Source organism: Stegostoma tigrinum, chromosome 2 (assembly GCF_030684315.1).
Source record: "Stegostoma tigrinum isolate sSteTig4 chromosome 2, sSteTig4.hap1, whole genome shotgun sequence".
NCBI lineage: Eukaryota > Metazoa > Chordata > Chondrichthyes > Orectolobiformes > Stegostomatidae > Stegostoma > Stegostoma tigrinum.
The window spans coordinates 4,907,732-4,935,062 of record NC_081355.1 but is presented as its reverse complement, the minus strand read 5'-3'; the positions used below and the strand labels follow the sequence as shown (position 1 = coordinate 4,935,062).

Below are 27,331 nucleotides of genomic sequence, written 5' to 3'. Positions count from 1 at the left end.
CCTTTATTTACACCAAAAGGACAAATTGCTTTATTTTGCTCTTCATGAGTCACCTGAATCTTGTTCTATTGAAATAAAATGAAGAATGTGGATGTTGGGGATCTGAAACAAAATAAAAGGCTGGAAAAACTCAGCAGATCTGGTAGCAACTCTGGAGAGAGAAGTAGGTTTAACATTTCGAGTTCTTTATCGGAACAAAATCTTGTCTTATTGACTTCATTACATTCCTCCTAAAGCATCTTCCAAACCCACAACTGCTTCCATCTAGAAGGACAAGGGCAGCAAGTACACCCTCTGCAAGTTCCCCTCCTGACTTGGAAATATATCAGCGTTCTTCGACTGTCACTGGGTCAAAATCCTGGAACTCCCTCCCTAATGGCATTGCGGGTGTAGCTCCTGCAATAATGGATTGCAACGGGTTCAAGAAGGCAGCTGACCACCACCTTCCAAAAAGTTGATTAGAGATTGGCATAACACCCGCCAGTGATGCCCACATCTCATGAAAAAATAAAAACAAATGAGTCAAATCAAAGATCATTTTGAATCAACTTCAGGATTGGAGGTTTTGTTGCAATCTCTTCCAAATTAACTCATACCCATGTAAATATGCATCATTATGCAGTGACAGGATATGGAGTTGCTGATATAAAACACAATTCAGTTCGGGCATTTCACAGACAGAATATAATCAGGAGGAGCTTATGCTTCATTCCTAGTGATAGACAGCCTTTGTCAAAAAGATTTTGATGAGAATATAATTGTCAGTTGGGATTACAGCTGGATGGTGACTGAAGGGATAGCAGAAACTGCAGATACTGGAGAATCCGAGATAACAAGGTGTAGAGCTGGATGAACACAGCAGGCCAAACAGCATCATAGGAGCAGGAGAGCTGACGTTTTGGGGCTAGACCCTTCTTCAGAAAATGGGGGACCGTTCTATCCCCTCTCCACCTATCTTCTCCTTTATCCATCTTCTATCCGCTGCCTCCTCGCTCCCTATTTATTTCAGATTCTCCTTCTCCTCCCCCATTTTCTGAAGAAGGGTCTAGGCCCGAAACGTCAGCTTTCCTGCTCCTATGATGCTGCTTGGCCTGCTGTGTTCATCCAGCTCTGCACCTTATTATCCCTGGTGACTGAAGGGAGCATGTTTCAATGCAAGTCTATTCCCTTTCCACAACATGCTGATGTAACTCTAGCTGCTAGCTGGACAATACAGGGAAAGGTTTGAGGTTGAAGTTGCTGCTTTTGGTGAATAAGATATGGAACTCAGGAGTGTAGGCTTATGATTTCCTCTTCACAGCCTATGTGTTCCCTTCTAAAGATACCACAGGATAATTTAGACATCTCCTAATTTGCCTGTTGTGGTAGTCCCCAAGCCCATAAGATATAGTGGTAGAAGTAGGCCAGTCAGCCCATCAAGTCTGTTCTGCCATTCAATGAGATCATGGCTGATTGATTACCCTCAACTCCGATTTCCTGCCTTATCTCCGGAACTGCTGATCCCCCTCCTGAACAAAAAAAAAGTTTGTATCGCCTCGCAGATGGTTCCATCACACAAAAACATGAAAAAAATTATGGGTTTTAGATTTATGAACAGTGACTGATAAAGAAAAATGCTCTTGTCCTCCCAGTCTGTAAAATACAATTGTGACAGTGTCACAATAGTTAGACTTCCCACCAGAAACTACAGGTGAGCATTCAAGACATCCCATTGAACGTATCAGAAAGTCTGGCTGAAACTCAGCAGCTCCAAGGACATTCCAGGTCCCCCACAGGTCACTGTTGAGCTCAGCGCTTTCAGACCTTTCTAAAGGCAATGAGGTTCCCTCTCTTACCTGTGTGACAACAGTCACCATACTTCAGTTGACTGGGTATCAGACATTTTCACACATTTCAGAGACACAGTAAAACATTGTAATAATGCCTGGGAATCTCTAACATGAAAAAGCAGGAGATCTGAATATGTTTGTTTTAATATTGTGTTTTCACTGGGGAGCATCACCCATTCAGAATTAACATTGATATTTGCCAAAAGTTTTGATATGTCTTTGTTACTCCTCATGGGGAATTCAGAGTCAGAAAATAAATGAGAGAAAAAGCAGACAAATTGAAAAATTGTAAGCCCCACCCAGATTTAAAATTATACCTAAATCATTTAAAAAATACCCTAGGATCTGAGGTAGCTATACTCACAGTTTCTCTCCAGAAGATATATTGGTCCAATGGTAATGTTTATGGCACTACTAACCTCATGATCCAAACTCTTAAGGAGAGTTCACACCCAATACAACAGTTGGTGGAATTTCAGCTCAACCAACTAAACTAAAAAAGTTAGCCATCAGCGATTATCCAACTATCGTTGTTGTTTTAAAAACCTTTGGGTGTACCAAGGGGAAATCTACCACTCTTACCTGGTCTGGCCTACATAAAACTCCAAATGTGTTGATCTATAGTTGACTCATAACTGCCCTCTTTAATGGCCCAACAAGCCGTTCAGTTCGAGGGCTATTAGGGAAACCTCATCACATGAAAAAGAAAGAAAATAGCTTCTTTCACTTTATGATGGTCAATTTGAGATGGGTAGGCTGCAACACTTCAGTGTAATTTAAAATCTGGGAGTTTTTGTTCTTGTGCAGTAAAGTTGAACTTGTCAGCATCAACTAAGGTGTCTGCAGAATGTAAAGTGATATTTTACAAATAATATTGCAAGACCTTTGAACAGAAATATAAGCTAGAGATTATCGAATGAATTGTACAATATGCATACAACCTGATGCTCTCTGATGACCTGCTATCTACAGCCCAGTTTGAGCCATGTAGATAACTTTGTTTTAATGCCCCCTGTGATGATGAACAGAGGGCTGTTAAGAATCAACCACATTGCTGTGGGTCTGGAGTCTCATGTAAGCCAGACCGGAAAGGATGGCAGTTTCCTTCCCTCACAGAGGATAGTGAACTAGATGGGCATTCTTAACAACCAGCATTAGGCACTGACTCTCGATTCCAGACTTTTATTGAATTCAAACTTTGTCAGTTACCCTGGTAGAATTTCAATCCAGGGCCCCAGAATATTACATGGATCACTGGATTAATAGTCTAATGATTATACCATTGCTTCCCTGTGCTACAACTTACTCACTATATCCTGTTCCAGAGCAGCATTAACCTTCCACAGATGTAGAAGAGATCAATTCAGAAGGACATGTTTCCACATGAATTGAAGGTTCATTTTGTTTTGACTGGAACTTGGGGTGTGTGGATGGTGCTTGTGAGGACTAGGACACTTGGCCCCCTGGCACCTCTGTCAAATGGGGTGAGAGAAGGGGTAACTGGTGTCCCACAACTCTCATTTCCAACTCCAAGTAGCTGGATGTACACACTAATGGCCATACCCTAGGACCTCAACTCCGCAGTTATACAAAACTGAGTTGGTTGGGGGTCGGGGGGACGTCGGATTCCATTTGTGTGGCATGGAGAATATTACAAAGGACAAAACAGAGGGAAATGTGGATGAGGCAGAAGATCCCAGTGTGTTAGTGGGACAAGATTCAAAAGAGGCCAGCAAGCTGTCAGCTCCCAAAATAGCAAGGCAAAGGCAAGCTCGAACACAGTGCATTGTTTAGCAGTTAGCCAGCTACTCCCGGACTCACTTCATCTGTGGTTGAGAAATGGACAAGATTGAATTGATGTCAATTAAAGGGTAAGTTGGACAGGGTATCTAATGAATGGTCAGTTCAACAGAGTTTTCTATACCATCGTTTAAATTTTAAAAAGCCCCCACCAAATAAAAGGGACATTCTTGCTCTTCAACACATTTTTAAATATAGAAATTGCATGATTATGTTCTGAGGTCCTGCATTACTTATAAAATTAATTTCCATGTATCATTGAGAACTCAATTTATTTCACCTTCCTTGCTTTGAGATGATCTACTTTAGTTTCTCTTTAATGTTTTTCTCTCTTCCTTTTTCAGACAGTGGCTCTTATTCCTTTTCTGTCTCGTTTCTCCTTCATGAGTTTAATTCTTTTGTTCCTTTGATTTGGCCTGCCACCCCATTTGAGCTGCATGGCTCCCCCAAAATTTTTAGGATTCTAAAGGAGCTTGACAGAGCCAACACTGAGAGGGTGGTTCCCTCTGGCTGGAAAACCTAGAACACAGGGCTCAATCTTGGGATAAGAGGCCAATCATCGTGAACTGAGATGGAGTCTTTAGTCTGAGAGTAGTGAATCTTTAGAATTCTGTGTCCCAGAAGATTATTGTTGAATACATTGTAGGATGGGATAGTCAAGACTTTCGGCTTGTATGGAAATTGAGAGATATTGTAAAAGCAGATGGTAAAACAGAGTTACAACCCAAAATCAGTCATGATTGCATTAAATGGTGGGGTAGGTTTGATGGGCAGAATGTTCTACACATGTGCCACTTCTTATGCTAATGCTAAAATGTTGGCTGTAAGACGTGACTTTCTTTTTTCAAGCTAGGCAAGGAATTTAGCATTTCTTTCCTCTAAGAAATAATAAAAACACTCTTCACTCAATGTGCTCTCCATTCATTGACTTGGACTGTGGGAGGAAACTGGAGCACCCGGAGGAAACCCACGCAGACACGGGGAGAATGTACAAACTCCACAAAGACAATTACCCGAGGCTGGAATCAAACCCAGGTCTCTGGCACTGTGGGGCAGCAGTGCTAACCACTGAGCCACTGTGCGGCCGATTACCAGCACTTGGCCCATTTTCCTCTAAACCCTTCCTGTTCATATAGCCACCCAGATGTCTTTCAAATGTTGTAATTGTACCAGACCCCACCACTTCCTCTGGCAGCTCATTCCATATATGCACCACCCTCGGCATGAAAAATTACACTAGATTAGCCATGTTAAATTGCCCGTAGTGCCCAAGGATGTTTAGGTTAGATGGGTTAGACATGGGAAATGCAGGGATAGGGGCATGGCCTGGAGGGGTAGTGTGGACTTGTTGGGCTGAATGGTCTGTTTCCACACTGTAGGGATTCTACAATTATTTTATGATGTCTGGTCAGCATTGACAAGTTGGACCGAAGGGTTTGTTCCTGTGTTGTGCAGCTCGATGACTCTAAATGCAATGGGAGGTTGTACACAGGGTCAAATTTCTCAGGATGTGTGAGTTCAGGTGTAACTCAGCACTGTGTCTAAACCTCGTGCCGGTGCCCATTATACCTACACTTCGGTTCAACTCTGTGCATCATTTCAGATCAGAAATCCTATCTTTTCATTTCAGTCAAATTTATATTCATCATCCAAAAAAAGAGGTTTTATTTTAGCTCGTTCACGTCATGAAATTATTGCACCTCACCTTGGGGAACAGAATCCGAATGTAATTATCTCTGGATTTGCATATCAACAACTTCAATGAGACTGCACCATGTACAGCTCAGTTTGAAGTGCCCCATTTCGCCTGCTTTAATTATGTTTTGTTTTTAACAGCTGGAATTTTAAACGCTCAGATATCTGTAATCTCATCTAGCAGCTTCTGTCTTTGCATAAGACCTTTGAAAAAGTGCTTCCAATTTTCTGAGCGGTCATGACTACAACAAGCTTCTATGCGATCAGACCCATCGTGAAACACAGGACAGATGTTGAACAAAGACTAGTTACGGATAAAAGGCTCCCGAGGTGTTACAGGAAATGAATCCAGCAAACATGTGAGCCAGGTAGTGAGTATATCATTCATTGCACAGGCAAAGTGAAAACACTGAGCTGAATTTTGCCAGAAATTGGCTGTGTCAATTCTGGCCTGTTTTGTGGAGGGTTTTCATTCTTTGATTGAATTGGATTGGATTTGATTTGATTTATTATTGTCATAGGTACAGAGAAAAGTTTTATATTGCATGCAATACAGGAAGATTATACTGTACAAAGTGCATTAGGGTAATAGAACAGAATGAGGGATACAATGTTACCGCCCTGGTGAGTTTCCTCCAACATTCTCTAATTATCCAGTCCTGTGATGTTATGACATGTTTATGGAGCAGGTGGGACATAAACCTTAGCCTCCTGGCTCAGAGGTAGAGACACTAACACTGAGCTGCAAAAGCCCTCTTGTGAGTTTTCTTCCACTGTATCCCAAGTGTACCTATGTACCATGCTACTATCAAACCTTCCCCTTATCATCCTATTCTCCCACTTGCCACAGGTGATGAACTGATCACTTTTGGGACATCCCAGGATTCCCAGCACTGGTGCCATCTTTGAAGCTCGGCCATTCACCTGGTCAAATGTTGACAGATCACAGAAACCCTGCACAGTTCCTGTCAATTGCCCCAGGCGTAGTCAGACAAAATGAATGACAGTATGGTTTACAGACACCTGGAGGTCCTGATGAATGGGAGGGGGAAGAGGGGTGTATGCATTTGCTGCTCAAGGAGTGTATCCCGAGATGTTGGCACCTCTTCTCCATGATAAAGGACTGGAGGAGAAATTGGTGAGTTAGAGATCACTCTCACTTTCGTATCAGGAATCATCATCATCATCTAGTTTCTATCCAGTGAGTGGGAGCATGGGAACTGCATATTCATGAAATGAGATAACATCATAATGAGGATGTTAATGCATACTAATACATGCAAATTGTCCTCTCACTGCTCACAAACAAGAACATCATTGAGATTCAACTTTTAGTTGGGAAATCAGACTTCCTACCCTTCAGTATGAGCTGCAGATGTGGGAGAATCTGAGATAACAAAGTGTAGAGCTGGATGAGCACAGCAGGCCAAGCAGCTTGGCCTGCTGTGTTCATCCAGTTTTACACCTTGTTATCTCTTTCTACTCTTCATGTCAGGAATCTCCTTACTATCAATCTCATGTGATTCTCCCAAATTTTGCTCCAATGCCCATGCCATTGGGTTTCACAGTCATAGAAGTCTGAAGCACAGAAGATGTCCCTTTGGCCTACGGAGTTGAAAACAAATACCTGACTATTCCAATCCCATGTTCCAGTGCTTGCCCCAAAGCCTTGCATACGCAGGCATTGTGCATGTAAATGTAAAGACCTCTTCAGTGTTATGAAGGTTTGTGCCTTTATCAGCTTTAGAAGCTGTGAGTTCCTCTGCAGGCAATGAAGCTTCGACCAGATCTGTGCGTATCTGTGCCCCATTTCAAAGTTGAAATTTCAATAGATACCTCGTTGCCATTAAGCATCTGTCAAAGTTACACCAACAGAGAAATATCAAAAATGGCCAATTCAATTGTTCGTCTGAAAGGGACCACAGAGGCTATGATGATGATATCAGGACTCGTCTCAAACATTCAATTCCTAAACAGCCTGGGAAAATTCTGATGAAAAGTTCCCTTTATCTTTTATTTTATAAAATGCCTATAGAGGTCATAACATCCTAAAGCACCTTTTGACCAATTAAGTAATTTAAAATTACAGTCTCTGCTGCAATGTTGCAGAACCTTGTTTGTATAAAGCAAGCTGCCAAAAACAGCAACCTGATATTTGTTAAGGAATAAAGACTGGCCAGGCAACTCCTGTTCTTCTTGAGAGTTGTGAAATGGGAACATTTGCATCGACCCAACAGGGCAGCCAGGACATCAATATAATATCTTGTTCAAAAGATGCAACTATATCATAAATTTAAGTAGTGAATAATAACTGCAATACATTTCAGAAGGTTAATGTTGAAACTGTTCATTTGAAGAAATGGTTAATGAATAGGCAGCTCCATTTGGAAGTTATTCATGTTGATGTACATTTAAAGCCCTGCATTGTCCATTTATTTGCTCCTACTCAAACATTTTGAGTTCTGGAAGAAATTAGTATAAGCATTGCTGATAAAAAGATATCTTGACAAGAGCTTTTCATCTTGCTCTCATCAGGACGATTCACAAGAATATCATTGTAAAGGGGAACAAAGCATAAGAAGGGAGTGTTTCTTAGTAGGCTATTGGTTGTCAGTAAAATTCTTAGCATCACTCAAGTTTATTTAAAAACTAAAAGAACTGCAGATGCTGTAAATCAGGAACAAAAACAAAGTTGCTGGAAAAGCTCAGCAGGTCTGGCAGCATCTATGAAGGAGAAAACAGAGTTAACGTTTTGGGTCCAGTGATCCTTCCTCAGACCTGATGGTGGCTGCGTAAATGTCAGTTTATATGCAGAAAATAGGGAGGTGGGTGGGGAAGCAATTTCTAACAGGTTTGGTATTTATTTCCTAGCATATGTCACCAATGGGGACAGAGATCAGATGTCATAGCCAAGAAACTAGAGCAGATATAGATGCTGCAAGGATATTTTCCCCGGGCTGGAGATCAACAACCAGCAGGGCATACTGTCTCAGCATAAAGGATCAGCCATTTAGGACTGGGGTGGGGAGGAGAAATTTCTTCACTCAGAAGGTTGTAAATGTTTGGAATTCTCTCCCCCAGAGGCTGTGAATACTCAGCCATTGAGTAAATTCAAAGCTGCGGTGAATGATATGCTTGGGCAGTCAGGGGAGCAGGATTAGAACAGGGGAGTAAAATTGAGTTGAAAGATAACTTATGATTAAATTCAATGGTGGCGTGCCTTACTCCCACTCCTTGTTTTTATTTTTCAGAACAGTTGAAAAGCCGGTACAGAATATTTGTAGAAGCACTCTTCTTCAGTGGAAGCCTTGTGGCATGTTTGTAGAAAACTACCATCCAGACAGAAAACACAGAAACAAAGAGCAGTAGTCACCCATTCGGCCCTTGGATCCTGCTCTGCCTTTAATATTATCCTAGGATCCTCTGGGAAGCCAGAGAGGAGATTGCCGAGCCTTTGGCATTGATCTTTAACTCGTCATTGTCTACAAGAATAGTGCCAGATGACTGGAGGATAGCGTGTGTGGTTCCCCTGTTCAAGAAGGGGAGTAGAGACAACCCTGGTAATTGTAGACCAGTGAGCCTTACCTCAGTTGTTGGTAAAGTGTTGGAAAAGGTTATAAGGGACAGGCTTTATAATCATCTAGAAAAGAATAAATTGATTAGGGATAGTCAGAACAGTTTTGTGAAGGGTAGGTCATGCCTCACAAACCTTATTGAGTTCTTTGAGAAGGTGAACAAACAGGTAGATGAGAGTAAACTGGTTGATGTGGTCTATATGGATTTCAGCAAGGCGTTCGATAACGTTCCCCACAATAGGCTATTGTACAAAATGCGGAGGAATGGAATTGTGGGAGATATAGCAGTTTGGATCAGAAATTGGCTTACTGAAAGAAGACAGAGGGTGGTAGTTGATGGGAAATGTTCCTCCTGGAGTCCAGTTACTAGTGGTGTACCGCAAGGGTGGGTGTTGGGTCCACTGCTGTTTGTCATTTTTATAAATGACCTGGATGAGGGCGTAGAAGGATGCGTTAGTAAATTTGCAGACGACACTAAGGTCGGTGGAGTTATGGATAGTGACGAAGGATGCTGTAGGTTGCAGAGAGACATAGATAAGCTGCAGAGCTGGGCTGAGAGGTGGCAAATGGAGTTTAATGCAGACAAGTGTGAGGTGATGCACTTTGGTAGGAGTAACCGGAATGCAAAGTACTAGGCTAATGGTAAAATTCTTGGTCGTCTAGATGAGCAGAGAGATCACGGTGTCCATGTACACAGATCCTTGAAAGTTGCCACCCAGGTTGACAGGGCTGTTAAGAAGGCATACAGCATTTTAGCTTTTATTAATAGAGGGATCGAGTTCTGGAACCAAGAGGTTATGCTGCAGCTGTACAAAACTCTGGTGCGGCTGCACTTGGAGTACAGTTCTGGTCACTGCATTATAAGAAGGATGTGGAAGCTTTGGAAAGGGTGCAGAGGAGATTTACTAGGATGTTGCCTGGTATGGAGGGAAGGTCTTACGAGGAAAGGCTGAGGGACTTGAGGCTGTGTTCATTAGAGAGGAGAAGGTTGGGAGGTGACTTAATTGAAACATATAAAATAATCAGAGAGTTAGATAGGGTGGATAGGGAAAATCTTTTTCCTAGGATGGTGACGGCGAGCACGAGGGGGCATAGCTTTAAATTGAGGGGTGAAAGATATAGGACAGATGTCAGAGGTAGTTTCTTTACTCAGAGAGTAGTAAGGGAATGGAACACTTTGCCTGCAATGTTAGTAGATTCGCCAACTTTAGGTACATTTAAGTTGTCATTGGATAAGCATATGGACGTACATGAAATGGTATAGGTTAGATGGACTTGAGATCGGTATGACAGGTCGGCACAACATCGAGGGCTGAAGGGCCTGTACTGTGCTGTAATGTTCTATGTTCTATGTTTTATGGTTGATCGTTCAACTCTGCATCTGGTGCATGCTTTCTCCCCATAGCCTTCAAACGCTTTAGCCCCAAAGGACTATATCTAAGCCCTTCTTGTAAACATTCAATGTTTAGCTTCGACTGCTTTGTGTTGCAGAGAATTCCATGGGCTCACACTCTCTGGGTGAAGAATATCTCCTCACCTTAATCGTAAATGGCCTATTCTGTATCCTTAGTCTGTGACCATTGGTTCTCGATTCCTCTTTCATTGGGAACACCCTTCCTGCATTTGCCCTGTCTGGTCCTCTTTGAATTTTATTGGCATAGAAAATAGAACATGGAAAAGTACAGCACACTACAAGCCCTTTGGCCCACGATGTTGTGCCATGTATCTGAGTTATATCCCCACATTCTCCTAAATTGCAGTGAATATAGTCCTAGCTGATCCAGTCTCTCTTCATGCGTCAGACCTGCTATCCCTGGAATCAGAGATAACACAGTGTGGAGCTGGATGAACACAGCAGGCCAGGCAGCGTCAGACGAGCAGGAAAGCTGACATTTCGTGCTGGGACCCTTCTTCAGCTTTCTTGCTCCTCAGATGCTGCCTGGCCTGTTGTGTTCCTCCAGCTCCAAACTGTATTATCTCAGACTCTATTATTGGCAGTTCTTAACTATCGCAGAAATTAGTCTGGTAAACATTTGTTGCAGTCCCTCCATAGCCAGAACTTCCTTACTCAGACAGAGAGAACAAAACTGCACAGAATACTTCAGGTGTAGTTTCGCCAAGGCCCTGTACAATTGCAGGATGACATCCCTGCTCCTGCATTGGAATCCTCTCGCTATGAAGGCCAACATTTCTCATGTCTTCTTACCTGCCTGCTGCTCCTGCAATGCCTACCTTCAATGACTGGTGCACAAGGACACCCAGGTCTCAGTGCACCTCACCCTTTCCCAACCTAGTACCATTCAGATAATAATCTGCCTTCCTGTTTTTGCTACCAAAGTGAATGTCCTCATATTATACTTCATCAGACATGCAGTTGCCCACTCAGTGGACATGTTCAAATCACACTGAAGTAATTCTGAGTCCACCTTGTATTTCATCCTCCCATCCCAACTTTGTTTCATCTGCAAACTTGGAAATATTACATTTAATTCCCTCGTCTAATTCATTAATACATATTGTGAATAGTCGGGGGCTTAGTACTGATCCCTGCAGTACTACAATAGTCACACGCAGCCAGCTGGAACTAGTTGGTTAGCTGAGTTGTCTGCAAGGTGCAGGATAATGAAAGAAGCTGTCTCTCAACCTGCACCTTTAGCTGAGTTGTCTGCAAGGTGCAGGATAATGAAAGAAGCTGTCTCTCAACCTGCACCTTTAGCTGAGTTGTGCTGACATTTCACCAGTTGTGTGTCTCTCTAATGAGACGGCAGTCTTATGGTTCACATGGTGCCTTTATCTTTACCCCGAGAAAGACCCACTTAATTCTACTATTTGTTTCCTCCCACTGAAAAGTTTTCTATTCATGTCAGTATGCTAGCCCAGTCCCATGCACATTAATTTAGTCTACTGATCTTTTATGTGAAACCTTACTGAAAGCCCAGTAAACCATATCCACAAACTCCACTTTATCTGTTCAATTATTTACATCCTTGAACAATTCCAATAGATTTGTCAAGCGTGACTTTCCTTTTGTAAATCCATACTGACTCTGTGTGATCCTATCACTGTTTTCCAAGTGCATGATGTGTGACACTTTACAGATCAGCAGCCAGAGAGTTAGGACAAGTAAAACACACCTGCAAGTCAATGTGTGAAAGCCTGACGCTTGGAGGAAGATACTGTGGAAATGGAATATGAGGGACCTTGCTGAAATCTTTATTCATGGGCTCAACTGGATTGTTCCTGCCCTTCAGGAAAGCGGGCTTTGGGCCATGAGGATGTAGGCCAGCCTTCGCTAAGTGAGAATCTGTCAAAAGCATCAAGGAGGGTGAATTTGGAAGTGCTTTTGCTGCCAAGTTGGGGAGAGTAGTTGAGAGAGTAGGAGGCAGCAAGTTAGAACTTGGTGTTTGTAAAATGCTACAGGGAAAAAGCATTGCGTGGTCCCTTTAATAGATGATGTGCCTTTTCTGTGGTCAGAGATTTAAAATGGTTGTCTGTGAGCAGCAGCTTGAAAATTTGCAAGCACACAGACAGCATCCAAATTGAAACATTTGTACCAAAAGGCCATACAGTTAGCAGGCCAAGCAGCAGTTTTTACTAAGACAACAAGCTTTTAAACTTATCCAATCAATTTGAACCAGGCACTTAGATACCAAAAACCATAACAATTTAAACCTGATGGTTTTGACAACATTGTACCAATCCTATTGTAAGAAATATTGATATGTCATCAAGGGTATAAAAGAAGGGGTCAGTTAGACAAAGACCAGAGAGGTAACTGCCATCTGCCAGAGATAACAGCCCTCAGCTCTCAAGAGAGAATTGCTGGCTCTCACAGTCTCCTCTAAGATTTAAAGAAAGCACCATCTAAATAACAAAGGTACCAACAGTATAACTAGTGAATATTCCTGACAGAAGAATCGATGCAGAGGGCACAGAGCCATTCTGGAAGACATGTAGCCTGCTGTAATTTCGAGAGACTGAATTGTTTTGTTTATATATAAGTGGGACTTGTATTTATTGGAAGAGCATACCATTAGAATCTTGATTTATTGGGGAATAGTTAGTAGTTAGAAGTGATTTATTCAGATTGTTCATAGTTTATTTAATTTGTTCACTGGTAGAGTTAGATAACTAAATTGTTCTGTGTTGATTTTAAAATGAGTATCAGGGATTTATTTTATTTAACCTTCAGAAGTTGCTGAAAGGCAGGTTACACCACTTTTCGCACTCCTTTTACAGATCATGGGGCGAGGTGCTCCTCTTTGGCTGTTTTGATTTTAGTTTTGAGAGGAGGGTCAACCTCTGCTTTATAACACTTGTATTTGCTCAACCATGATGCAGCTGGGAACCTACTATGCAGTCAGGTTGAGTAGCTGAATCTGAATCGAAACTTATTTGTTTCGAGTATAAAAGCGAGGTAGTGGTGAGAACATAGCAGCTTGACTAGAAAACTCAGCACATTGAGCTGGTAACTGGGGTGAGTGGACACAGAAGGTGAAAAGTGGAATACTAAAAGAGACAGCTATCAACAGGAAGAATTTGGAGCAGGTGGAAAAGAGAAAGCAGAATAGTTTAATTGAATATAAACAAAAATGAGGGGCCATTTAGCTCAGTTTACTACAGTGTGGTTCAAATGTGTGCTGTCACCACAGCATAGTTCAAGTCCTATTTGAGTTGAATTGTTCTTCCAACAGTCAGGGATGACATTTTCAATTCAAGTTCCAGCAGCTGCCCATGTGGGATTGGAACTCTTGCCCCTCCAGGGCAATAACCTGGGTCTCTAGATTACTGGCCACCATATTGCCTTAAGTGTAAGGATTGACTGGTTAAAGCAGGAGTGTACTGAGCAAATCAGTCTCTCAAGTTTGAGGCATCATCACCTTGTGAGAAAGATGAGGACCCTAGGAAGTAAAATCTGATAAATAGCCAGAGCACTTCAATAGAAGTGAGTGGGCTAAAGGTAGGAAGGTGGGGCTAACCATCCGATGCCTCTCAATTGAATCTTACTCCACCTTATTTCCAGGCAGTACATTCCAGATCCTAACCACTGTATACTTCATTAATTTTTATCTCGCATCATCCTTGCTTTGTTTGCACATCACTTTAAAAATATGGCCCTCCCGTTTTTTTTTCCTTTTCTGATTGGGAACAGTTTCTGCCTGTCTAGTCATTCTAGCCCTCTCATGATTTTGGAAACCTCAATAAAATCTCCTCTCAGCCTTCTTCTCTCTAGGGTGAGCAGTCATAATGTCTTCAATCTGTCCTCATCACTGAAGTTCCTCATTCCTAGAACAAACCAAAACAGGAAGTGCTGGAGAAACTCAGCAAGTCTGGCACAATCTGTGGAGAGAGAAACACTGAGCCCAGTAACACTTTGCCAGCCTGCTTTTTTCTCTCTCTGTTTTCTCCCCACAGATGCTGCCAGGCCTATTGAGTTTCTCTGGCTATTTGTTTGCTTTGCTTGTGTCAGATCTCCAGTTCTTCATTTTACTTCTCATCCCTGAAACTATTCTTTAAAATAATTACAGAGATAGTAGGAACTGCCGATGCTAGATAATCTGAGATAACAAGGTGTAGAGCTGGATGAACACAGCAGGCCAAACCGCATCGGAGGAGCAGGAAAGCTGACGTTTCGGGTCTAGACCCTTCTTCAGAAGGGTTCTTCCTAAAGAAGGGTCTAGACCCAGAACGTCAGCTTTCCTGCTTCTGTGATGCTGCTTGGCCTGCTGTGTTCATCCAACTCTACACCTTGTTATCTTTAAAATAGTTATATTTGTTTGAGATGAAGTGCAATAATGAAAGAGACCTTGATTAAAATTTAAAAAAAGAAACACACTTACCAAGCAGAATGATGATACAGAGCAGAATGGCTATAAGGGCTCCTGTGCTGAGGCCAGGAGGAAGAATTATTGCTTCAGTATTACAGGATTGCATAGTCCCGTCACTGTCACAGGCACACACTCTGATCAGCAAGGTATTCGTGCTGCTCTGTATGGGATACTCCTTGTCAGCAATGAGGACAGGCAGAAGATAGGTGCTCATGTCTTGACGACGAAATCCACCTCTCCTGGTTAGAATTCCAGCTGTGTTATCTGAAAGTGACATTCAACAAGAAAGAGTCAAATCATTTACTCTATACTGTTCCCCTTCACTTCTTTCACAACTAGAAGATTCAAAACTAACACATTTTTGTTCTCTGATATGTATTGTTTGATTTTTACATTTTGTTAATGCCTTAAAAATCTGTTATATTCCTACCTGCTGCTCTTCATGCATTCATTTTATCTGGTAAGTTTATAATTCTAACAATGTTTTCTATTTCCATTCAACTTGCATTTTACATGATGTTTGGAACTGGTAGGAGATTATTAATCGTTGTTGTGAAATAGCATGGATGGCATATGATCAAAGAGAGTGAGAGGCCATAGTGATATGCTAGAGGATGGGATGTCTGTGCTCTGGACTTAAGAGGATCAGGTGCAGATATTTCATGGTGGCTCTCCAAATATCCTATGTCATAAAGGAGAGTGCTTGGTGGAACCAATTTTTTAAAAAAGGGCATTAACAGACTTACTATCTTGGCATTGCAGTACTAGGAGAAGAGAAAAATCTACTGTGAGACTTCACTGCTGGTAGATTTGTATAATTCATAATACTTTAGTTATCAAATATACTAAAAAGTTTTAATATATATGTATTGTGAGGATGTTGGGAAGACATTCTTAACGTTGGTGGTTCTTTAAATTTCAAATACCATAATGTAGCTAATGGGGAGAAAAAAACTGTGGAGTTCTAACTAGGACATTTTCTTCCTTGTGTTCCAGTGGTTCTAAGTTTAGCAGTAAACAGAAACCGAGGCTACAAGAAATGTTTGAAATTCCCTGAGATCTAGAGTTATCCAAGGTCTGTTATCAAAATGGGAGAAGGTAAAATTGGATAGTTGTGGAAAAGCCATCAGCACTCTTTCCATTGGCTTAGACTTGCTAATATTTGGTTAGAAATTGTTAGATTGCGTTGGCACAGGAGCATGTACCTGGACTAAGGGAAAAGGTAGACCAAGTGGGTTGTTGTGTTTCCTGCTGTGGACCACCTAGTGATTTGTTATACTCTGAGATTATGTAATTGCTGTTATCTGCAATCTATAGTTAGGTGTCACCTTTACAATGGATACCCCTGGATGAAATCTGGAATGCACTGCAAGGAGAGTGGTTGAGGTGAGAAAGCTTACAACCTTTAAAAAGTATTTGGATGAGCACTTGAAGTGTCATATTGTTCAAGATTATGGGCCTGGTGCAGCATGATGGGCCTAAGTAAGCATATGTTTTGGCACGAGAGACTTGATGGGTGAAGGGCCTCCTCTGTACGTATCATTCTACGACTGAAGCAGGTCGAAAGGAGGATTGGTCCAGGCCATTTCATTCTGCTATTGATGATTGCTGAAACATGCCTGGATGTTCCCAGTTTATATCCCCAATCCTCTTCTTGGCACACCATTTGCAGCTTGGCGTTTGAATGTGCCATCTGAGACAAATTTATATTTTCAAAAGGCTGAACTGGGAGGTGCTGTGGTGAAAGTTCACATTGGGCCAGATGTTCCTTTTCATGCAAAAGCTGACATTAGGATGGCCAAGGGAATTAATGAAAGGCACAATTGGAAGATTCTTGAAAGGATAAAATTAATTATGCCAAGGCTAAGAATAAACTCTGCTTCATTTCCATATGTATTAAGTTTCTTATAATACATATTCAAGATAATAAGTCAAGCAATATTTCAATCTAAGCCATAAACATATCTTTTTCGGAGCCACACGATCGATGAATACAATGTTGTAACTTAAGCTCCTTGACATCATCCATTGTGGAAAAAGAGGATATATTGCATGTAGAAATCACTGGTAAACTGAATAGGAACAAAATGCAGACAGACTGCTGTGTTCTGTAACTCTAATGCTCTTCCATACAATCTAGGTTAAAGCAGAATGGAGCTAACAGTCGTTGGGATTTAAAGTTTTTTCAGCAATAGTTAATGACATTAGGTGGAATTCCTGCAACCACATTTCTACATTGTAATGCATGAGCTTGCAAACGTGTGAATAAGGCCATTTCGGGGGGCTCAGTGTAGTATCTTCAGTGCGTCAGCTTTGTATATATAATGCAGAGTAACAATAGTAAGGACAGAACTAGGCTACATGTGTTAATCTGTATGACTGCAGGCAGGTATATAATTAGGGTTTTAAATAAATTTCAAAATATTTGGTTCAATAACAACCTAACTCTGAGTTATTTACTACATTGGCTAACATATAAAAACCATAAATTATGTCAGAAAATCCTCAGTTGCTCAGGCAGGTGTATGTTAACTGTTGGAGCCTGGTCTGCTGTGCACTTCCAGCACCTTCTGTCGTAACATGTCACAGTGTCGCCCCCATCCCCCCACCTCCACCTTGGTTCTGGGTTAAAAACCCTACCTTCATTATCCAGAACCGTGAAATTGGGATTATTTGCAGATTCTGGGGCCAAGCTAAAGAAGAATCTGGATCCACTTGGTGGTGAGTCCTTATCCACAGCTCCGACAGTTTGTATCAGCTGTACGTTAAAGCAATGTAAAAAATCAATTCTACACAACTAACCATATTGTTGAATATGCATAAATATAGCTGTATATAAACAAAACATGGAGCAAAGCCCGAGTAGTCAAATGGTGTATAGATACATATCATTTGCACCACAATTTTTAAATACTGATTTCCATAAAATATATAACTTATTTTTATATAGCACCTTTCAGATAATTTGACCTCAAGCAGAGATTTGGTCAAAGAGATAGATTTTGAACATAGCACATAAAACAGTGCAGCACAGTACAGGCCCTTCAGCCCACAATGTTGTGCCGACCTATTATCCTACTAAGATCAAATTACCCTGCATACCCTACATTTTACTGTCATCCATGTGCCTATCCAAGAGTCGCTTAAATGTCTCTAATGTATCTGACTCCACTACCACGGCCGGCAGCGCATTCCGCATGCCCATCACTCTCTGTGTAAAGAACCTACCTCTGACATCTACCCTATACCTTCCTTCAATCACCTTAACATTATGCCCCCTCATAATAGTCATTTCCATCCTGGGAAAAAGGTCTCTGGCTATCCACTCTATCTGAACCTCTCATCATTTTGTACACCTCTATCAAATCACCTCTCATCCTTCTTAGCTCCAATTAAAAAAGCCCTAGCTCCCTCAGCCTTTCCTCATTAGACCTCCCCTCCAGTCCAGTCTGCATCCTGGTAAATCTCCTCTGCACCATTTCTAAAGCTTCCACATCCTTCCTATAATGAGGTGTTGAGAACTGAACACAATATTCCAAGTGTGGTCTAACCAGGGTTTTAAAGAGCTGTAGCATAACCTCGCAGCTCTTAAACTCAATTCCCCTGCCAATGAAAGCCAATACACCATACGCTTTCTTTACAACCCTATTAACTTGGATAGCAACTTTGAGGGATCTATGGATGTGGACCCCAAGATCTCTCTGTTCCTCCACATTGCCAAGAATTCTGCCACTAACCCTGTATTCTGCTTTCAGATTCAACCTTCCAAAATGAATCAGTTCACACTTTTCTGGGTTGAATTCCATCTGCCTTCTTTGCTTAGCTCTTCATCCTGTCAATGTCCTGTTGCAACCTACAGCAGCCCTCCACCCTATCCACAACTCCACCAACCTTACTGTCATCAGCAAACTTACTAACCCACCCTTCCACTTCCTCATCCAAGTCATTTATAAAGATCACAAAGAGCAGAGGCCCCAGAACAGATACCTGCAGAACACCACTGGTCACCGAGCCCCAGATATATTTGGAGGAATGTCTTGAAGGAGAAGAATTCAGGGAGGGATTGGCAAAGCTTAAGGTCTGAGCAAATGAAGGCACGGCTAAAATATGCCACCAATAGTTCAGGTCAGGAATGAATCAGAGATCAAAATAGGAGAAGCACAAAGATTGGAGACAGTTTGCGACGATGCAGGGGGTTAGGGAGGCATGAAGCCATATAAGGATTAAAAACAAAGGGATGAAAATTTCGATACTGAGGTATCACTGTAATCAGATCCAATGTTGATTCAGTTAGGATGGATTAGTAGCAATGTTAAATGAGTCAAAAGTGACATTGTCAGATACATGCTGCTGAAATAACCACTTGGAAATGTTCAACTCAATTATCTTTTTCGTCAGTGTCCAAATATCACTGCGTGAAGGATATGTTTGTGGAGTGTTATGATGCCAGCTGATAGTAACATTGGACACCAGTTCCAACACTGATAGGTGGCTCGATAGAGCATATGTTTAAATGTTGCATTTAATTAATATGTGGGATGGTCACTGAAACTTACTCAGGTGAGGCTGTAAATATTCTCTAACAACAGAACATACATTTATTACAAAAAAACAAAAAAAAAACCTTTATATCTAAGATAGATAGATCTTAACACAAACAGCAAAACAAAATTTCTGCATGTTCCTAACACTATCTTGCTTTACTCAATTCCAGAAAAATTTAACTCCTACCTCAACTCTTTAAGTATTAACTTACAGTCGTAGCGTCAAACAGCACAGAAACAGGCCCTTCGGCCCATCATGTCTACACCCAATCTGCCCTCTGAAATGGCCCCAGTAATTCACTCCAGGGGCAATTAGGGATGGATAACGAATATGCTGGCCCAGCTATGACACTCACTTCCCGTGAATGACTACAACAAAATGTGACAGTGACTTCAGCTATCACTCAAGAGAGACTGGTAGAAGGTTGGCTAAGAAAAGAGAAGTCAACTGCAAAATTATCAGGCCTAATTAAATATTGTGTGAAGAAATATAGTGAGATCTGACTTGAGCATATTACAGCCACGTACATAACCACATTCCTGTACAATGAGTGAACTCACAGAACATGTGATCCCAAAAAATTCATTAAAGTCTGAAATTTTATCTAATAAAAGTCAGATTTTTACTTGTTAAGACACTAGAAGCCGATGGCCTAAATTACAAACAGGTCGAATCATTGAGTCATACAGCACGGAAACAGACCCTTTGGTCCAGGTATCCCAAACTGAACTAGCCCCATTTGCCTGTGTTTGGCCCACATTCCTCTAAACCTTTCCTAATCACGTATCTGTCCAAATGTCTTTTAAATGTTGTAGCTGTACCTGCCTTTGCCACTTCCTCTGGCAGCTCATACTACATACGCACCACCCCCTGTGTGAAAACGTTGTCCCTTTAGGTCTCTTTTAATTCTTCCCCTCTCACCTGGCATGATGATTTTGATTCCTAAACACTGATAAATGCCAGAACTTGAGCATTTGATGCCAAGATGACTAAATGGAAGCATTTTGGCACTAACATTTCAATGCATTACTGAGGCAATGTGGCACTGCCAGAGAACTAACCCTGAATGATATTTTAAAGCAGCGCGCTATCAGCATATCCTTGTGGCTAAAATAGATGTGAAAGCTTCCCTGATACTCGGAACATTGGAACTGGAATAGGCTATTTACTTCCTTGAGCTTGTTCTGTCATTGAATGAGATCATGACCAATCTGTGACAAGAGTCTCACCTACTCAAATCTTGTAATAACTGGAGTCAAAAAGAATTTAACTGAGCTCAGAGTTATTATTAACAATTGATCTTGTGTCAATTGCTATTGCAGAAGAAAGTTGCAAATTTCTAATATCGTTTGCACGCCCTTACTATTCAAAGTACTGCAAAGTCCTCCCTGTGACATGGAGAACGTTGAAACCACAAACAACACCATCAGAAGCTAGATTAGTTAGCTATTCAATTCATTTTCCTGCATTCATTTACAGTTTGTGAGTTTCACTGGTGAGCCCAGCTTTAGTATCCATTCCCAAGTTCCTGTAAGAATGTAGTAGTGAGAACAATTGACTGAATTTACTCATTTCAGAGGGCAGCTAAAAGTCAATCACATTTGTGAGCGCAATGTACAGAAGATAGGTGTCTTTTCCTCAAAAGGCATTAGTGAATAAGACAACATGGCAATCCGAGAGTTTTCTGTTCTGTTACTGATTCCAGCTTTTCAATCCAGATTTATACTGTTAATTAAATTGAAATTTCCCAGTCGTCATGGTGGGATTTGAACATTTCTGTCTGGATTATAAACAAAGGTCTCTCATTTACCAGCCCAGTAATTTAACCATAATGTTATTATAACTCTAAATTAAAGTTCTGGGACTCTGCAGTATGCAAATTGTTTATCATGATTAATTAAAGGGTAGTGTTTTGAGACGTCTTCAGGATTCAATAAAGTGTTAAAAGTTTATAAATCCAAGTTCTTTTATGCATCTATGATTCTATCCTGGTATCCTATGCAATAAAGATGGAAATTAATTAAGTTTGTCACTGTACACCAGCTGTTTTGGTTATTAATTTGATTATTTCAATAATCTTCACACTAACTCAACACCCCATACTATTTGTAAACATCAGGTCATCAATTTTACTGCCACATTTAACTGATTCTGCATTGAACGCAGCTCACACATCACCTCACTTATCAGTTGTCCCTGAAATGACTGTCAGTCCCATAATGCCTACACTACAGGAGTTCCTCACGGCAGCATTCCAGAACCTTCAGCTATTTGAAAAATTACCTTCGTTGTATCAGGAAAAGCACTCACTGTTCACTCATGACTGCAGTGTGTTCAGCTCCATTCTCAATCCTTCAGAGAACGAGGCAGCCTGTGCTCTCACGCAGCAAGATGTGAACAGTGCCCAGGCTTGGGCTGACATCTCACATGCATGCCACACAAAGATCAACTAATAACTATACACAAACAAGTCTCAGACACGTCTTCACCGTCCAATGGTATCGTTACTGTCAAATTTCTCCTGCTCAGTTTCTTGGACAGTTAACACTGAATAGAAGCACAGCTGATTTTGGCTACTTAAACATCTTAATGAGTAAACCAAGTCATCCCAAAAATGAGTTTTCTTTCATGACAATTTTTGCTTTTGAAAGCTGCAGCATACTTAATATGGAAGTGGTTAAATAGGGCAGTTGGAGTTGATTCTCTGAGATACAGCTTGAGGGAGACCACAATTATACATCTGGTGAGTGTGAAGGTTAAAATATGTATTTACATATAGAATTGCAGGCACTGACCAACCAGTGACATTTTAATGTGTCCCTATTATCGTAGGTCACATTCTGAGTCTCGAATGAAAGTACTGGCAAAAAATTTACTTGCAAGTAAATTAAAATTAAGTAAACGTTTTTTATTCTGATTTTTTTATTTTTATAGCACAGCACGAGGCTCCCTTCAATTCCCTCTGGATCAATTTCATCTAGCTCCAGTTAAAGGACAAATACATTTTATTTGGGTAGATTTTATTATGGCCCAGATTGTCCACTCTTTGGATTTTGACACCCAAGATGTGTATCAGATTACATTCTATAATGTATGGATAATGTCATGTCCCTTAAAGGTGTACTTACTGTGAGACACAGTACAACATCCCCATGTTTCCAATAAAAATATTCCCAAAATAGTTGTATACAGACATGTGTTATCAATTTGATAATTATATACAAATATTTATACAAATTTACAAAACCAGAATTTCAAACTTCAGTGCAAAATTTGGAGGCCGACAACTCATCCTGACCTAGTGACTGTATATACCTGCCTGGACAGGTGTGCATTATTTTCTAACATACTTGTTTGACACCTCAGTTATCTTGTTGCTGGTTACTTGGACTCAATAGCTCTGCAAAATCATCGTCAGAATGTTCTGCCTCACTGTCTAAGTGTATGATTGTGGGTTATACATTGGTCTGAGCTGGCTTCTGTTCCTTTTCAATACGGTGATTAGTGATTTTGTATGATCTGGGCTGATTGCATCTTCTAGAATCTTTTGCTGGTATCTAAGCATTTGTATTTGTCTTGATTTCCAGTTCACAGTCTGTGCCAAGAGCCATTTTGGGAGTTCTTTACCTTCTGGCTTATTGTGTAACTCTTCATATGTTCATGTTCAAAAGTTGCACTGCAGCCTTTTAATATTTTTCCTTGTCTTAATTAAGGCAAAAATAAACTTTATTTTGTTTAGGAAGAGCTAGGAGTCTAATCAAAATTAAATTAGTTCTCTTTTCTTAGTGATTAATGCCCTATTTACAGATTAATTAATGTCCTCAGAAACTGATACAGTTTAGGCGTGAAATTCTCTCTTGCCTGAAGCTGATCTCTATTGGTCATCAATTTGTTTTTCAAATAAGTACTGCCAAATATTGGATTCTTTAATAGATAGCTATAGTTCATGGTATGAAATTTCCTCCAACAGAGCAGTTTGTCTGATGTGGCAATGTTTATGCTACCTCCCTTAATATACAAAATTGGGTGCGGATATTATGGTATTGAAAAATCTTATAGTCATTTGTTAAGTATTATGTACAAGTATTACATTTGACAGGTACATAAGTGTCTGGGATAATGTTAAACTATTAGTTATACAGAGAAACATCTTACACCAAAGTGTCATGTTCCAAATTGAGCTCTGATTGGAAATTTGGACAGAAAAATATTTTAACTAATTCATCAGATATAGGCATCACTAGCTAGAACAGTATTTTACTGCATATCCCTAACTGCCCAGAGGACAGATAAGAGTCAACCATGTTGCTGTGGGTGTGGAGTTGTATATAGGCCAGACCAGGTAAGGATGGCAGCTTCCTTCCCTAAAGGACATTAGTGAGCCAGATGGGTTTTACTCTGACAACTGACAACAGTTTCAGGGTCATCATTAGACTTTTTATTTCTTTCTTTTTATATTCAGAAACTCTTACACTCCATCAAACAATTTTTTTCTTCCCATCACCAAATCATCTGTGGATATTTATTTTCTCTATTCATCAACACCACTAAATCACACATGTTTTTCATTTGATTAATTTATATGCAAAGCCATGTAGACCATTGAAGGTGAGGGAGAGTGGGCCAAATCAAAATGTAGTTGAAAAGAGACCAATAGATTTCAAATACCAGCCTTTTATTGACTTCCATTTTCATTACTTGTCATTTCAGGGTTTGAATCTGGACCCTTAGAATTTACCTGGGTTTTTGATTTTAAGGCTAATGATAACACTAGTAGGCTATCACCTCCCCTACCATAGATTGAAGGGTTGCAGTTAGATATGCAGGCAAGTGGGTGTTTTTCTGACTGGTTAACACAGGGAGAAAAGAGGTTCCGATACTAATTGGAATGTTTGGCCCGTGATGTTAGCAGATTGATTAAGTCTCAGTGTCAAGGGAAAATAAGACTCAAACAGCTTGTTTGGCTTAAAAGGAAAGAATATGAAATAATGAAAGCAGATTGCAATATATGATTGAATAGCCCTTCCTCATGGTACTGTGGTAGTGAGGTACGATAAGCCAGCCTTGTGTCAATGACAAGCTACTTCTTCATTCTAAATTCTCAATTCTACTCCTCTTCAACTCTGAAAGCAGCTTACCTGGCCAGCCTTTGCATTTTCGCAGACAAAAGTTTCATAAACCATGGGAAACTCAGGAGCATTATCATTGACGTCTAAAACCTTGATTAAGACTGGCACGCGGCTTGTTTGCCTTGAATTTTCCAAAACTGTAAGAAAGCACAAATAAACATAATTCAAGATGGCCAACGCAGTATCTGCTGAAGGATTCAAGAGAATTTAATCTGACAACAACTCTGATATGCGACCAAATCTACTTCAGAGGAGGAGTCCCAGAAAATGGACCATTAAATTCAAGTTTATAGCTCTGGAGCACTGGAACATAAGGAGGCCATTCAGTGAGATTGTGGTTGATCTCTATTCTACACCCACTCACTGGACATGGGTCCAAATCCCTTAATAACCTATGTCTTGCAAAAACCTATTAATCTCGCATTTAAGTATTTTAATTGAGCTAGCAACTATTATTAGAGGATTTTGTTTTCTTTTGTTTCTGTTCTTACATGGGATGGGACTATTATGGGAAAACCAGTGTTGTAATGCTGCACAAATCTCAGAAAGGCAGTATACATTTCCGACAGATGGAGGACATCACACCATGAGATGTTCTGGTGTAAGAGATTTCCATCTTATCCTCTATTCAGGCATTTAATTAACAGGCCATCAGTCAGTCTGTCATTCAATCAAATATATATCTAATACAATAGTAGTCTAAGTAAGCGCTTAATGAAGACTGTGTATGAAAGTCTATGACGTTAGCTGATCATACAAAGTTGTTTGTTAATAAACTTCTGGATATCCAACTCAATACGGTTTGTTGTGTTCTGTGTTACATGTGCTAACATATATTGGAAGCATTTGCTATCCACCCCTAATTGCTCTTGAACTGCATGGCTTCCAACTCCATTTCAGAGGCTGGTTAAGAGTCAATCACATAACTCCCATTCAGGAATCTTATGCAGGCCAGAATGGGTAGGGATGGCAGATTTCCCTTCCTCAAGGATATTGCTGAGCCAAATTGTTAAATAAAGTAATCAGGGCCAGAGATATACAAGTATATTTGGGAGAAATTGTTCACAGTTGAAATTATAACATCGAGAGTTTCTGACCTATTTTGCTGCCAAACAAAATTACATCAAAGTTCTCCCTCCAGGTATTCATAACCTGAGCCTTTCATATTTTCAGTAATCACACAAAAACACTTCAGTTGCAGTGAATACTAGAAAACTAATGCATATTTGATATGAGTGAGATGGCAGTTATTACAAAGATTACTATTTTGGATGGTTTCAACTATCATAAAGCCTTTGGTTTTACACAAATGGTGTGACATTAATGATACATGCTCAGGTACACATGACAGCACATTTAAGGGTGATACCTTATCTCCTGCATTGGGAACACACAACCTGTTAACTCATTGAAACTAAAATCCAACAGTTGCTTGTGTTGGAATTTGAACCCATGCTCTTACAGCATTAACTCTGGGCTTTTGGATTGCTAGCATGGTCACAATAGTCTTATATCAATATCTCCCCTATGGCACACTCCTTTTGGCAGTGAACTGATACTCTAGAGGTCTGGGCTAGAGCATAGGGCATAGGCATTCAAATTGTTCATTCAGTTGTTCAAATTGACAGCTAGTGGAATGTAAATTCAAATTCCTGATATTGGGAATTGGGGTCTCTGGTGGTGTAGTGGTGATATCCCCACCCTTGGCTAGAACGCCATCCGTTCCAGAGATATCTTATAAAATCTCCGAATAGGTTGATTAGAAAATAGCTAAAATCAGGAATTGAAAGTTAATCTTGACAATGGTGATCATGAAGCCATCGTCAATTGTTGTAAAAACCCATCTGGTTCACTAATGTCGTTTAGGGAAGGAAATCTGCCATCCTTACGTGATCTGGCCTGCATGTGACTTCACACCCACAGCAGTGCAGTTGACCCTTAAGTGACCTCTGAGATGGCCCAGATAGTTACTCAAGGGAATTTCGAAATGGACAACAAAAGCTGCCCTTACCAGCAATGCCCATAAATCATGGAGCCATAAAGAATATACTGCAGGAATAGTTATGGAGCGTTAAAAATTAAATTCCAAACCACCCATCTTTTACTCCACGTGGAACAGCATATGGAATGTATGACCAGGTGTTGTGATTTCAAAGGCTGCAATTCGAATCAGAAGTTTGGTTTTCTTTGTGGAGGAGGTGAGGCTTAACGTAGGATTGCTAAATTGGATGTTAGTCATTTTCACCCCTGCTGTGAGAGCCAGCACTTTATCCTGAAGTGAGAGGACCAGCTGTTTTGGCTGCTGATGACTGACTGTCAGGTTTAACTCTCAGCACTCTCCTCAGTCGCCTGGTCCCTGCTGACTGTGCTGACATTGATGACTGTGAAATGGACAGTTTGGTTACAAAGAACACCCTGAAACGAAAAGGTTGCAAACTGGAAGAGGGTTTGCATCGTCAATTAATTCAGCGATGCAAGCGAAGCAACACATGATGTGTCAGCTCCCAAATTATTCACATTACAACCGATAGTGGCGGTTACATCGAATGATCGATTCACGGAATGATTAAAGCACAAAAGGAAGCCATTCATGTCATTATGTCTGTGTCTGTCTGTAAGAACAATACAACCATCTCACTCTCCTGTGCTTTCTCAATAGCCCTACAATTGTTTTCTCTTCAGATAACGATCTAGTGCTCTTTTGAAAGCGATTATTAAATCCATCTCCATTGCACTCTTAGACGATGCACCCCACATATGATAAAATAATCTCCCCAAACAAAAAAAACACTAATCTGGAAATAAGCTAACAAAGGTACAACCCTAAGGATTAGTGGCGAGATCAACGTGTAAAGGATGCAGAATTGTAACTGTCATGCCAGTAATTTACAAAGACATTCAAATCCCAACAATGCTGAACATTGAACCTT

At 40.6% G+C, this 27,331-nt stretch overlaps 1 protein-coding gene across 8 annotated transcripts in view; it reads right to left on the bottom strand.

Moving 5' to 3' along the window:
* Positions 1–27,331, bottom strand: part of LOC125463699 (cadherin-6-like) — a 192,978-nt gene that overhangs the window by 6,121 nt on the left and 159,526 nt on the right. For all 8 annotated transcript variants that reach the window (XM_048555323.2, XM_048555297.2, XM_059651877.1 and 5 more), the window contains 3 exons: positions 24,411–24,538; positions 17,368–17,485; positions 14,740–14,991 (listed from right to left, as the gene is read on the bottom strand). In XM_048555323.2, the coding sequence (XP_048411280.2) occupies positions 14,740–14,991; positions 17,368–17,485; positions 24,411–24,538 (498 nt within the window). The remainder of the gene's footprint in view (positions 1–14,739; positions 14,992–17,367; positions 17,486–24,410; positions 24,539–27,331) is intronic.